The following is a 13,872-nucleotide window of genomic DNA, read 5'->3' on the forward strand; positions in this document are numbered from 1 at the left end:
GCTACAGAAACTAGGATGCCTGTGTGTAGAGCATGACTTGAGACCTTTCTTTTGCAGGCCTACAGTGGATATAAAAAGTCTACACACCCCTGTTAAAATGCCAGGTTTTTGTAATGTAAAAGAATGAGATAAAGATAAATCATGTCAGAACTGTTTCCGCTTTTAATGTGACCTATAACGTGAACAATTAAATTGCAAAACAAACTCAAATCTTCATGGGGGAAAAATAAAAAGATAAGAAGATTCACGTTTTGGAATGGCTCAGCCAAAGCCCAGACCTGAATCCAATTGAACATCTGTGGGGTGATCTGAAGAGGGCTGGGCATAGGAGATATCCTCGCGATCAGTCAGATTTGAAGTGATTCTGCAAAGAAGAGTGGGCAAATATTGCCACGTAAAGATGTGCCATGCTAATAGACTCCTTGCCAAAAAGACTGAGTGCTGTAATAAAATCCAAAGGTGTTTCAACAAAGTATTAGTTTAAGGGTGTGCACACTTATGCAACTAGGTTATTGTGAGTTTTCTGTTTTTCCCCCTCGAAGATTTTAGATTGTTTTTCAATAGAATTTTTCACTTTATAGGTCACATTTAAGGTGAAAAAAGATCTGAAATGATTTATCTTCTCATTATTTTAGATTATAAGAACCTGGCATTTTAACATGGGTGTGTAGACTTTTTATATCCACTACATTCTCAGTTCCAAGGTCTTACGCTGCTATACTATTGTGCTGGGGGATTGGGTCAGTTCTCCTTCCCCACTAAGTTCTCCTTCTTCACTATAAATCGTTGTTGATATGAGGAATACATTTTCAGAATTTTCCCAGTCTCATCCCGTTTTAAACTTTAGGAGGACATGAGGTCCTGGTCCACACCTGCGGAGTACTTGGTTTGTGTGGCCTGTTGCTGTCCCTGTCCATCTGGTCATACTTCTGACCCTGATACATTTAGCCCAGATACATTTATTAATTATTCCAATTGGACTTGTGTCTAAATCTCAGATTTCTTTACTTTCACACACAAAGGGATTGTTTTTTAAGTGCCATTGCTTTTTAAGTGTTGTCTAATGTTTGGAACTACTTGTAAGCTCTACCAACCAAGGGGGAACCCCCCAAAAATGTCAAATAATATATATAATAAAGATTTCAGCCACCAAAGCCACAGACTGTTTTCTCTCCTACTGTCAGACAAACAGTACTGAAATGTTGGGACCTATAAGTATTTAAAAGAAAATAATTCACATGACCCTAATTGATTTAATTTTCAGACACACATAATCCATTCACTAGTTTTATTCATTTCAAACCTCAAAACCATTTGTCAACATTTTGTAACATTCCTTTTACAGCAAGTAATCAACTAACAAGTAATAGACTTTACCATATAAAGTGTTTAATATTTGACACAGTTGAGTTGCATTTGTTGATGTTTTGCTGGATTTACTGTTTTCTGAGCTTGCACACAGACGGCAAAGGGTATTCACAGCTTAAATCGTTCCAGTATCCAGCGCCTTGAGAAAAAGATAAAATAGTTATGCCCAAAACAACTAAGATGTACACACAACTGTGAATGATTCGGGGCTTACTGTACCTGGATAATTTATTTGACCACAATGCTCTTTGCCTCCACCATTATTGGGCTCCCCACTCGCCCAGTTACTGTAACCAAATTTGGTTCCGTCACTCCAGAACCACACCTTGGTCTGTGGGAAATAAGATCTTAGTATCATAGAAATACCAAGTTATTATCATTATTAAATGTTTCAATGGACATTATTTTCAGTAGATCTGTATCATCTACATTGGAGATCACTGGTTACCCTTAAATTGATGAGTAAATGTCCAATTCATCTGTGAGTATTGGGAATAGAACAGGAGTTGTCCTTCCCTGCTTTACCTTATAAAGATCCGATCCACCAATCCAGGTCCAAGGGTAAGAATTAGTTGCTCTGAACACCACATTCTTCACAGCCTCATTCTCACCATCGTTGTGAATAGACACCAGGTTTCCTCCAAGGTACACACAGTTTTGCTAGAGGAAGAGGTACACAAGGACAGAGGCATTATGTAATGTAAGTATTAGTTAGTAGTCCACTCAAGACATCTACAATAACACATCTGCCATCACATCAAATTATATTCATATTCCAGGCTTGAAGAACATTCTTAGAGGTGTCTCCGTATTTAAAACCAGGCAAGTGGCGATTGTTATAAAAATAAAAATCTGAGAGAAACTGCCACGTATTAGTTGAACCATTTATGAGTAATGCACAACAATACTCTGACAAGTCTTGATATCAGTTTCTGCTCCTATGGGCTAACCAACTACAATCACATGATCATGTATACGATACTGCTAATGACAATATCAACACCATAATATCATTAATATTGTATCATGGAGGATTCGATGTGTATTGTTTGGATCACTCTTTATAAGAAGAAACAGCAGGATGGAGACAGAACTTTATCAAGCAGCCCTTTACTTTTCTCCACAATTCAGCTTCACCATCACCACACTTCCTTGTTCTGCCGCTCACCTGACTGAACTAACCAATCAGAAGCTAGGAGGAGTTAGGTTAAGTTTAAATGTGAGGAAACCAGAGTTAGATTCATTATAATACTGTAGCTGTTTTAAAGATGCAAATGTAAAGATTTAAACATATGTAAACAAATATGTAAATAGTAAAAGTGTCAATATATTTTTAGCAAATTACATCACATATGAAATACCTTAAATTCATAGTCTTACAATATCAATCCAATTAGGCAATGAGCAAGTTACACAATACTGATACCCCCACAGAAGGAAAAACAGGAGCAGGGGTGGTTGGTAGGTTTGAACCAGCAAGCTAGTGAGACCAGTCAAATCAGAACTGAGTGGATAACCTGATGATTAAACATCATCATCATCATCTTCCGCTTATCCGGGCCCGGGTCGCGGGGGCAGCAGTCTAAGCAGGGATGCCCAGACTTCCCTCTCCCCAGACACTTCGTCCAGCTCATCCGGGGGGACACCGAGGTGTTCCCAGGCCAGCCGGGAGACATAGTCCCTCCAGCGTGTCCTAGGTCTTCCCCGGGCTCTCCTCCCGGTGGGAAGGGACCGGAACACCTTCCCAGGAAGGCATTCCAGAGGCATCCGAAACAGATGCCCAAGCCACCTCAGCTGACCCCTCTCGATGTGGAGGAGCAGCGGCTCTACTCTGAGCTCCTCCCGGGTGACCGAGCTTCTCACCCTATCTCTAAGGGATCGCCCAGCCACCCTGCGGAGAAAGCTCATTTCGGCCGCCTGTATCCGGGATCTTGTCCTTTCGGTCATGACCCAAAGCTCATGACCATAGGTGAGAGTAGGAACGTAGATTGACTGGTAAATCGAGAGCTTCGCCTTGCGGCTCAGCTCTTTCTTCACCACGACAGACCGATACATCGACTGCATTACTGCAGAAGCTGCACCGATCCGTCTGTCAATCTCCCGTTCCATCCTTCCCTCACTCGTGAACAGGACCCCTAGATACTTAAACTCCTCCACTTGAGGCAGGCACTCTCCACCAACCTGAAGTGGGCAAGCCACCCTTTTCCGACTGAGGACCATGGCCTCGAATTTGGAGGTACTGATTTTCATCCCCACCGCTTCACACTTGGCTGCAAACCGTCCAAGTGCATGCTGAAGGTCCTGGCTTGAAGGGGCCAACACGACAACATCATCCGCAAAGAGCAGAGACGAAATCGTGTGGTCCCCAAACCTGACAACCTCCGGCCCCTGGCTGCGCCTAGAAATTCTGTCCATAAAAATTACGAACAGAACCGGTGACAAAGGGCAGCCCTGCCGGAGTCCAACATGCACTGGGAACAAGTCTGACTTACTGCCGGCAATGCGGACCAAGCTCCTGCTTCGGTCGTACAGGGACCTGACAGCCCTTAGAAAGGACCCAGGACCCCATATTCCCGAAGCACTCTCCACAGGATGCCGCGAGGGACACAGTCGAATGCCTTCTCCAAATCCACAAAACACATGTGGACTGGTTGGGCAAACTCCCATGAACCCTCCATCACCCTGTAGAGGGTATAGAGCTGGTCCAGTGTTCCACGGCCTGGACGAAAACCACACTGTTCCTCCTGAATCCGAGGTTCTACTATCGGCCGTATTCTCCTCTCCAGAACTAGAGGTAGTCGGGATCACCTCTATGCACGGCTTGGGCTCTGGAACCACACTCCTTGAGAGAGGATGATTAAACAATCAGTCTGAAATCTGATACTCTGATAGGAGAAATCCCCAATGTCAGTTTATACGTCGCAGGCCAATCACCACTCAGGTTCCCTGTCTGAACTGAATATGCTAATTCAAAACAAAAAGACAGGTTGCTTTCAATTCAGATTCAGGGTGAACATGATACCTCAGCTTGGGACCATGTCCTTGCAGTGTTGTCGTAGATGTAACAATGTGAGTTGTGTCTGGTCCAACCAGAGGGACATGATCTACCACATCCCCAATCCTCCTGCTCATCCACTGGATCTAAAAGGATCAGACAGGGCATGTTGAACTTTAGAAGCAATTCTAGATCAATTGATCTACAAATCTTCTTGGATAATGAAAACAAATCTATACTAGGTCACTCAGTCAGCACACACACACACATTTTAAAACAGAAAACAGATTTGATGAATTCAAACATTTTTAAATAATAAAGTGTGAGGTAGATTCCCTCTTACTTGCGTTGCCCAGAGCAGAGAAGTCTCCCAGAGCAACTATAGAACTGAGAAGGATAAGAATGTTCAACATCACCATTGTCCCCTGAGAGAGAAATAGATCACCACAGACAGATATGAGACTACAGTCAACACACTATTTTCCAGATCCTCTCACCTACACTTAATTTTGGTCCTGATGCTGAACAAATACACAGTTATCTATATTGTATACACAAACACACACACACACACACACACACCAGAAGCTCTGGGTTAATAGTATTGTCTGTGCTAAGCCCAGAGCATGATCCTCTGCTCTGGGGTCCTGGAGGCTTTGAGGAGGTCCAGTTATGACCTATGGAAGGCTATCAGAAGTGGTGCATCTTTCCATGGTAAAGCAAAATCCCCTTCACAACATCCAGCCAAGTGAAGAAAACTCTCCTTGATGTAGACTTTTCATTATCAACGTCTACTATAAAGAGAGGACTTCAAAAGAGCAAATACAGAGGGTTCACAAGGTGCAAACCATTCATAAGCCTGAAGAATAGAAAGGCCAGTTTAGCTAAAAGAAACATAAAATAAGTCAGCCCAGTTATTGAACATCATTCTTTGGACATATGAAACTAAAATCAACTTGTACCAGAATGATGGGAAGAAAAATGTATGGAGAAGGCATGGAACGGCTCATGTTCCGAAGTGTACCACATCATCTGTATAACACGGTGGAGGCAGTGTGATGGCTATGAAACACAGTGGAGGCAGTGTGATGGCTATGAAACACAGTGGAGGCAGTGTGATGGCTATGAAACACAGTGGAGGCAGTGTGATGGCTATGAAACACAGTGGAGGTAGTATGATGGCTATGAAACACAGTGGGGGCAGTGTGATGGATATGAAACACAGTGGAGGCAGTGTGATGGCTGTTAAACACAATGGAGGCAGTGTGATGGCTATGAAACACAGTGGGGGCAGTGTGATGGATATGAAACACAGTGGAGGCAGTGTGATGGCTGTTAAACACAATGGAGGCTGTGTGATGGCTATGAAACACAGTGGGGGCAGTTTGATGGCTATGAAACACAGTGGAGGTAGTGTGATGGATATGAAACACAGTGGAGGCTGTTTGATGGCTATGAAACACAGTGGAGGTAGTGTGATGGATATGAAACACAGTGGAGGCAGTGTGATGGCTATGAAACACAGTGGAGGCAGTGGGATAGCTATGAAACACAGTGGAGGCAGTGTGAAGCATGCATGGCTTCCAGTGGCACTGGATCACTAGAGTTTATTGATGTGACAGGAGACAGAAGCAGCTGGATGAATTCTGAAATGTATAAGGATATATAATCTGCTCAATTCAACAAATTTGATAAGGCGGCGCATCACTTTACAGATGGACAATGTCCCAAAACATACTAGGAAAGCAACCCAGGAGTTTTGTACTGTAAGAAGTGTAATATTCTGTCAATCACCTGATCTCAACCCAATCGAGCATGCATTTCACTTGCTGAAGACAAAACTTAAGGAAGAAAGACCCACGAACAAACAACAACTGAAGACAGCTGCAGTAAAGGCCTTACAAAGCATCACAAAGGAGGAAACCCAGTGTTTAGTTATGTCCATGTGACTTCAAACAGTCATTGCCTGCAAAGGATTCTCAATAAACTATTAAAAATTAACATTTTATCTATGATTGTGGTTGCTGGTGTCAGTTCCTGAACCTTTCAACATTGTCCAACCTCTTGAATTGAAGCTGAAAGTCTGAACTTCAATTGCCTCTCGGTTTTTTCATTTCATATCCAATGTGGTGGCATACAGAGCCAAAATAATGGAAATTGTGTTAGTGTCCAAATATTTTCAGACCTAACTGTATATTTCTTAAGTACTGCGTAAATGTTGTGTGACATGTCACAATCATTTAATTGTTCACTATGACACGTCATTTGGTGCATTTGACAAATAAAAATACTGACACACAAATACACACTGCTAGCTTAACATGGGGCTGTTATTTTTGCTGACTGCCTTTTGGAATACAAACCCATTTCCAGAAACGTTTGGATGCTGTGCAAGATGTAAATAAAAAAATTATGCACAACTGTGCATCATTTAAAACCTATTTTCAATAGAAAGTAGTACAAAGACATTGAGAGGAAATGGGCATGAGAAACTTAACACAATGTAGATGTGCTGACTTACTTTGAACAAAGGACAATACATAGGACATGATGCCTGTTACTGATGAGCCCCACACATCCTCTCCATCTTGTCCATACCTCCTGCTAGGAGCTGCCCATGTGACTGACTCTATGGATCTCTATGGATTGGCCCATTGACCATAGGTTGGAACATACCATACAAGGGTCTTTTGTAGGATAAACCTTTCTTACTGGAGGATATTGGACTGTGTAATGGAAGGCTATGACCACTGACCACCTCCTATGTGTCCTGGCATAAAAGACTGTGTTAACTTCATAATGATGGAGACAAATGAAAGAACTATGGAAGGTTATCATCATAGCCTCATTGTTGTGTTTTCTGTTGATTACTAACTTGTTATTTGTTACTTTCGTTAATTACATGTTTACTTTAAACAAAGGCTACAAATGTTGCAAGTATCACTTATGGAGAAACCGTAGCCTAACAGTGTAGTGCCTCTTTAAGAGAAGAGTGAGCTGTGAAACATGTGACCAGTGTTTACTATGTTTAAAAGGAAGCGCGTTTCATTCAGTTGTTATGACTTTCAACCCGGTGTGCAGCCACTTGGTAAGCTCTCTGTTTTCTTGTCTGTTTATGAAGTACGCTTCATGTTGTCCACTGTCGCCGTGTTATATTGTTGTACTGTGTTTACGTCCATTGAACGTAAGATAATATTTATACTATGCTCTGGTAGATCTAAGCAGTTTAGCTAACTGATAAATATAACGCTATGCTCTATAGTTTATAAGTTGACGAGGTGGCAGCCGTGGGACATGGAGCCAACATTTTAACCTTATAGCCTTTCTATACCATACGTGTCTATTTGTGATTATTTCTTAGCTTTATAAATGGTTGAAGTATGAATCGCGGACAGGTATTTCCTGGTTTGCCGTGGGAATTGTGGGAGCTGTAGTTTTCTGCTTGCAGAAGACTTTGCATAGGTTTGGTAGGATTTGAGTATGGTGTATAATGTTCGAAATATGAAGCGTGTACTTGATGATTATGAAATATGCTATTTATAGTCATATTAATATTATTGTGTACTTGATAAATGCTATTTATTGTTGCTTATTATTATTGGGCTATTGAGGTAAACTGATGCGGGTTGTAGCTAGTATGTTTGAAATGTTGTATTTTATATCATTTCAGGTTTATTACCTGCTGGTTATTCTTTATGGAAAATAAACAAATTGAACAGAAACGCTGAGTAATATCCTTTGTACACTGGGTTGCCCTTTCCGTGGGGAGATAACGGAACAGTAATAAACCAACTTTGGTTCGAGAGCGTTAAGTCAAGTCTGCGGCTGCTTTATCAGCATTGACCAGTGAAGGAGCACCAAGGGAAGAGGAATAGGCCGAAATCGACCCCTCTGTGAACCAGCGCCTTGGTCAGTGCAAGTAAAGGAAGATGGATTCGGCAGAATTAGTGGCCCTAAAAGGAAAGCGCTCAACAGCACAGTGCTCTTTTAGCAAGAGAGCCAAAAAGCTGTCCCTCACTGTAGACCTCCTAGAGAAAAGGGTGCTTATTGACGAGATCAGAGTACTTGGAGTGGACTTTGGTAAACTGCATGACACTGGACTCGAATATGTTGATGCTCTAGGAGAAGTGGAAAGCGAGGAAGAAAAAGCTGGTAAAGAAGCGGCTCTTGTAGAGGAGAAGATGGCAACGTGCCTTGCTACCTATACAGAAACGCTCCGGCTCGCTAAGGAGACATTATGGTCCAAATTTGCTTATGTTGACCTTAAATTGTACGCCGATGGTGCAGAGGAGAAGTGTACTGAAGCGGAGACCATTGATGTGAAGGAGTTGTCGGAGGGCAACTTCCAAGTCCTCAGAGAGGGCCTGGTGGAGAGAATCAAAATGCTTGAGCAGAAGGTGCTTGAATGGGAAGATATTGTGCCTGGAGCTAAGACAATCGTGTATAAGCAGCAGCTATACAAGCTGTTTAACAGATTGTATGACTGGGCACGGAGTTGGCAAAAGTTGAAGCGGACAGAAGAGGTCAACGGGGGAGAAGAGGTTGAGGAAGCAAGTTCTGATGAAGAGCATAGCCAGTCCGGTGGGGGGCCCACTAGAGCTGGCAGGCAGCCTCAAATCCCCAGCATAACATCTGTACCCAGTACTGGAGCACCTGCGTTTCAATATGCACCGCCACAAACTGGTGGTCTGCATCCTGGGGCATACGGTTTCAGGCCACAGATCAGTCTGGAAAGAACACGCCTACCCATGTTTTTTGGAGACATGACCGACTACTATCGGTGGAAGGCTGAGTGGGAAGAGCTGGAACAGCTGGGAAACCCACAGAGGACGGCTGGTGTTACTAGGTTCCACCTCCTGGCAAGTCTCTGCGACAGGGTAAAGAAAGATTTGGTTCTGTCCAGCTGTGCATCGGCAGATGAAATGTTCAGGCGCCTCGACAACCGCTTTGGGAATAAGGCAAGAATCGTCCTGATGATATCTGAGGAGGTTCAGGGCCTACCCGCCGTAAAGGGTGACAACCCTAGGAAAGCAATTGAGCTGATCCAAGCAGTGGAGCGTGCCCTTAGTAACCTTGTGATCCTGGGAGAAGAGGAGGTTATAAAGAACCGTTGGGTAGCGCAGTCCCTTGAAAGCAAACTTCCAAGCTCTCTGAAGGAGAAATGGATTACGCACAAGATTGAGCCTGTGAATGGGTTTGTTCCACGTAACCATTTCGACTGCTTACTGCATTTCCTGAAGAAACAAGAGGCAATCCTGGAGGAGCTGGATCAGCTGGAGGCGGGCCCTAGAGAGGGAAGCTCCTCAGTGAAAGGCCCGGTAGACAAGTCAGAAAGAGGAGTCAAGAAAGCATTCTCCAAAGTGACCTCAGGCCAAAGAGGGTCTCCGTTGAAGCCACGCTTGGGCTCATGCACTGTTTGTGCTGATGAGACACACCCTGGCAGGCTGTTTGCCTGCAAAGCCTTCAGGGAGTTGGATCTTCAGAGGAAAAGAGCCCATTTAAAGACCCATGGCATATGCTATCGGTGCCTGTGCTTCCACATAAAGGATGGCCGATGCAACCCGAAGTTCCTCTGCAGTAAAATAGACTGCCGAAAAGAAGATCCTCACCACTATCTGCTCTGCCCCAAGACTATCACTCAAGAGAAAGATGTTGTCAGGGAGGTGCAAGGTACAAAAGGGGTGGAAAGAAAAGGCCTTGGGTTGACCAGTAAGCAAGAAGAGCTCCTGGCGAAAGTCACTCCGGAATTAAGAGCAGAATTCAGGAAGGCATTTTCCAACAAAGCCTTAACTACAATCTGCACTGCTGGAAGTGGACTGAAAGAGTACCCAGTTATAATGATGTTACTGGAAGTGACAACTAACTCAGGCCAGCTGATAGGCACTCTTATTGACCTTGCCTCTGACACCAACTATATAACAAACAACGCTGCCCAGCGCCTTGGACTGATTGGTGAGCGAATCAAGTTAATTGTCCATGGAATAGGAGGGATGAAAACGACAGTCACAACCAAGAGGTACTCCCTGCGACTAAGAGTGAAGACCATCAAGGGGACGGTAATGGAACACAAACTGCTCTGCTATGGCCTGGAGAGTATTGCGGAGATAAGTCAGTCTGTCACTCCGCAACAATTGCAAAAGATTTTTCCTGATGTCACTGCAGAAGAGCTGGTCCGCCCTGAGAACATCGATCTTCTGATTAGCCACAGGGAGGGTCGTCTAGTTCCACAACCATTCAAGTTAGAGGGAGATCTAGTACTCTGGGACGGCCCTTTGGGCAAAACTGTTGGCGGTACTCACCCTGAGCTCTTTGAGGTGGTCGATCTAACTCTGCACCAGTCTGAAACACACTTTGCAAGGTCAATGAGAACATCTTCAAGGGTGTACAAGGAGGTCCTTGTGGACACCAAAGACTTGAGTGAAGACCCAACGAGGATGGAAGTGACCCTGAGCAGCACCACTGTCACGAATAAGGAGGTGTTTGATTGGTTCAAATGGGATAGTATTGGAGCAGCATGTGACCCGAAATGTGGGAGCTGCAAGTGCAGCAAGTGCCCTCCAGGAGGCAAAGAGATGACCCTTGGAGAAGAAAGGGACTTAGACAAAATAAAGGACTGTCTGTCTTATGTGTTAGCGGACAAACACAGTGATGCGCCACACTGGGATACAGCCTACCCATGGAAAGTAAGTCCAGTGATTTTGCCAGATAATCGCCGAGCAGTGGAAGCAACCTTCAGGAACACAGAGGCTCGTCTGGCAAGAGAACCTGTGTGGAAAGCGGCATATGGAGAGCAGATCCGTGAGATGGTATCAAGAGGAGCAGCCATCAAGCTCACAAAGGAACAGATCAAGGACTGGAACGGCCCAACCTGGTACATCAGCCATTTGGTTGCCCCAAATCCTCATTCTAGCTCCACGCCAGTGAGGATAGTCTGGAACAGTAGCCAGGAGTTTAAAGGGTTGAGCCTGAACAACCTTTTGCACAAAGGCCCTGATGTCCTCAACCCGATCCGAGGTGTCCTGCTGAGATTCAGGAGCAGATTGTATGCTGCTCTGGGCGACGTGAAAAAAATTTATAATTCAGTGTGGCTTAAGGACGAGGAAGTTCACCTCCATCGATTCCTCTGGAGGAATAACCCTGAAGATGAAATCGGTGTGTTTGCCGTTGTGAGAGTCAACATCGGCGACAAGCCTGCCGGATGCATTGCTCAGGTTGCCATGAGAGAGACGGCAAACCTTCCTCAGTTCACATCCATGGTTGAAGAGCGCCGGATCCTGACAGAGGATTGCTACGTGGACGACATTTTGACGTCGCATGATGATCTCCAAACTCTGATTAAGATGACAGAAGGAGTGGAAGAGATCCTAAAAGCAGGTGGCTTCTCCCTTAAGCCCTGGGTCCTGACAGGCCAAAGTGGGAGGAGTGGAAAACTCACTGACCCCAGCAGCATCAGGTCAACAGAGACCAAGACCTTGATACTCCCCAACCAAATGCAGGATGAGGAGAATAAGGCATTGGGATTGGGATATGAACCTGAATCTGACAGACTCCGTGTGCTGACATCAGTGAACTTCTCAAGGAGGCGAGGAAAGATGAGGACTGGTCTGGATCTACGAGAGGATGAGATCAGAAGCAGCACCCCCGACCCTCTTACTAGACGCATGCTGCTGAGTCAGGTCGCAGGGTTCTATGATCCCATTGGCCTGGCCTCACCTGCTAAACAACGAGGAGTGATGCTTGTAAGAGAGTCCTTTCAGGAAGCAGGAAGAAACCATCCCTCTAAGGACACCTGGGATGAACCTCTTTCGCCACGTCTTCGAGAGGCTGCAAGAAAACTCTTTGAGCAATATGTGAGGCTTGGCCAACTTAGATTCGACAGAAGTCTTACACCCCTTGGAGCCATAGGTCGCCCAATGGGGATCACGTTTTCCGATGGTAGTGAAGCTTCCTATGGAGCCGTTCTTTACCTACGGTGGGAGACCAAAGATGGAGTCGTAGTGAAACTGGTTGAATCAAAGGCCAAGCTCACCCCTCTAGACCAGAAAGGTGACGTTATTAAAGCTGAGCTGTGTGGGGTTGTCTTTGCATCCCGCTTGAAGAAATACTTTGAGAAGCACTGTTATATCAAGGTCGATCGGTGGATCCATTTTGTCGATAGTCAGACAATCCTGGGAGCCATCCAGAAGGATAGCTATGGCTATCAGACATTTTTTGCAAACCGGATTGGAGAAATCCAAAAGGCCGGATCAGTAGATAGCTGGAGGTGGATTGAAGGAAAACAGAACATCGCCGACCTCATAACAAGGGAGGCATCCACTGAGGAGCTTGCTGAAGGATCGGTTTGGCAGGAAGGCCCAGAATTTTTGAAGTTGCCTGAATCAGATTGGCCTGTGAAAACTGCCAGAGAGATTAACTCCTCTGTTGCTGAAGAAATCGGGGGACTTCGGAGGAAGGCATTCTCGGCACAGGCTACAGCAGGAGCCCAGCCCAGACTTGGGTCAGGCCCAACCAGCGTTGCACTTGTGCGCCTTGTGGAACCCCGAAGGTTCAGTTCACTGGGACGGTTATGTGGGACCATAGCTTGGATGAGACAAGCTGTGGAAATCTGGCTCGGCAACAGTCAGGCCGCAGTTCGGTCAAAGTGGGAGGCAAGACCATACCTATCTGTGGAAAATAGAGCAACAGCTTTTAAAGATCTAGCTCTTGAGGCTCAAGATGGTGTTGAGTTCCGGGATACAACCCTGGATCGCCTGGTTGTTCAGAGGGAGGAAAAGACAGGACTCTTGCTCTGCGGAGGGAGAATCCAACGCTGGAACGAGGATAGAGTGGCTGTACCACTAATCCCATGCCAGTCGTGGCTCGCAACCCTACTAGCCAGGGAGGCACATGAAGAGAATCATGAAGGTGTTGCCTCTACCCTTCTACGGACAAGAGGGAAAGCCTGGATCGTGCAGGGACGAAGAACAGTTAAGAAGGTGCTGAACAACTGTGTCACCTGCAGAAAACAAAGAGCCAAGATGTGTCAGCAAGTAATGAGTGAGCTCCCTCAAGAGCGTACCAAAAGAGCAAGCCCATTTGAGTATACTACCCTTGACCTTTTTGGTCCCTTCGAGGTGAAAGACGCTGTTAAAAGAAGGACAAGTAAGAAGGTCTGGGGCATTGTTTTCTGTTGTATGGCCTCGAGAGCTGTCCATGCGGACATCGCCGATGACCAGTCGGCAGAAGGCTTCCTCCAAGCATACTCCCGCTTTGTTGCTCTGAGGGGGCATCCAAGGAAACTATGGTCCGACAGAGGCACCAATTTCGTTGGCGCCAAAGCTGCTCTGTGTGAGCTGCATAAACATCTGGCTTGTCTGCAGGTTATATCCATAGAAGATTTAGCCGCTAAGAACGGGACTGAGTGGAAGTGGAATTTTCACCCTGCAGATGCGCCCCACAGGAATGGAGCTGCGGAGGCAGCTGTGAAGCTCTTGAAGAGGGCGTTCATGAGCCTCGGAGGAGGTACAGGG

General features: G+C 45.3%; 1 protein-coding gene across 4 annotated transcripts in view; it reads right to left on the reverse strand.

Moving 5' to 3' along the window:
• Window positions 1-289: 289 nt before the first annotated feature.
• LOC114828691 (ladderlectin) overlaps window positions 290-13,872 on the reverse strand; it is a 33,081-nt gene continuing 19,498 nt past the window's right edge. For 3 of the 4 annotated variants that reach the window (XM_029114856.2, XM_029114854.2, XM_029114855.2), the window contains exons 2-6: window positions 4,707-4,788; window positions 4,391-4,509; window positions 1,894-2,028; window positions 1,588-1,699; window positions 1,274-1,507 (exon numbers count right to left, since the gene is read on the reverse strand). In XM_029114856.2, coding sequence (XP_028970689.2) covers window positions 1,437-1,507; window positions 1,588-1,699; window positions 1,894-2,028; window positions 4,391-4,509; window positions 4,707-4,782 — 513 coding nt within the window. In that variant the 5' untranslated portion in view covers window positions 4,783-4,788 and the 3' untranslated portion in view covers window positions 1,274-1,436. Of the gene's footprint in view, window positions 365-1,273; window positions 1,508-1,587; window positions 1,700-1,893; window positions 2,029-4,390; window positions 4,510-4,706; window positions 4,789-13,872 lie in introns of those variants that run through there. The other variant, XR_003777430.2, reaches the window with a different exon arrangement.

Source organism: Esox lucius, chromosome 19 (assembly GCF_011004845.1).
Source record: "Esox lucius isolate fEsoLuc1 chromosome 19, fEsoLuc1.pri, whole genome shotgun sequence".
Taxonomy (NCBI): Eukaryota; Metazoa; Chordata; class Actinopteri; order Esociformes; family Esocidae; genus Esox; species Esox lucius.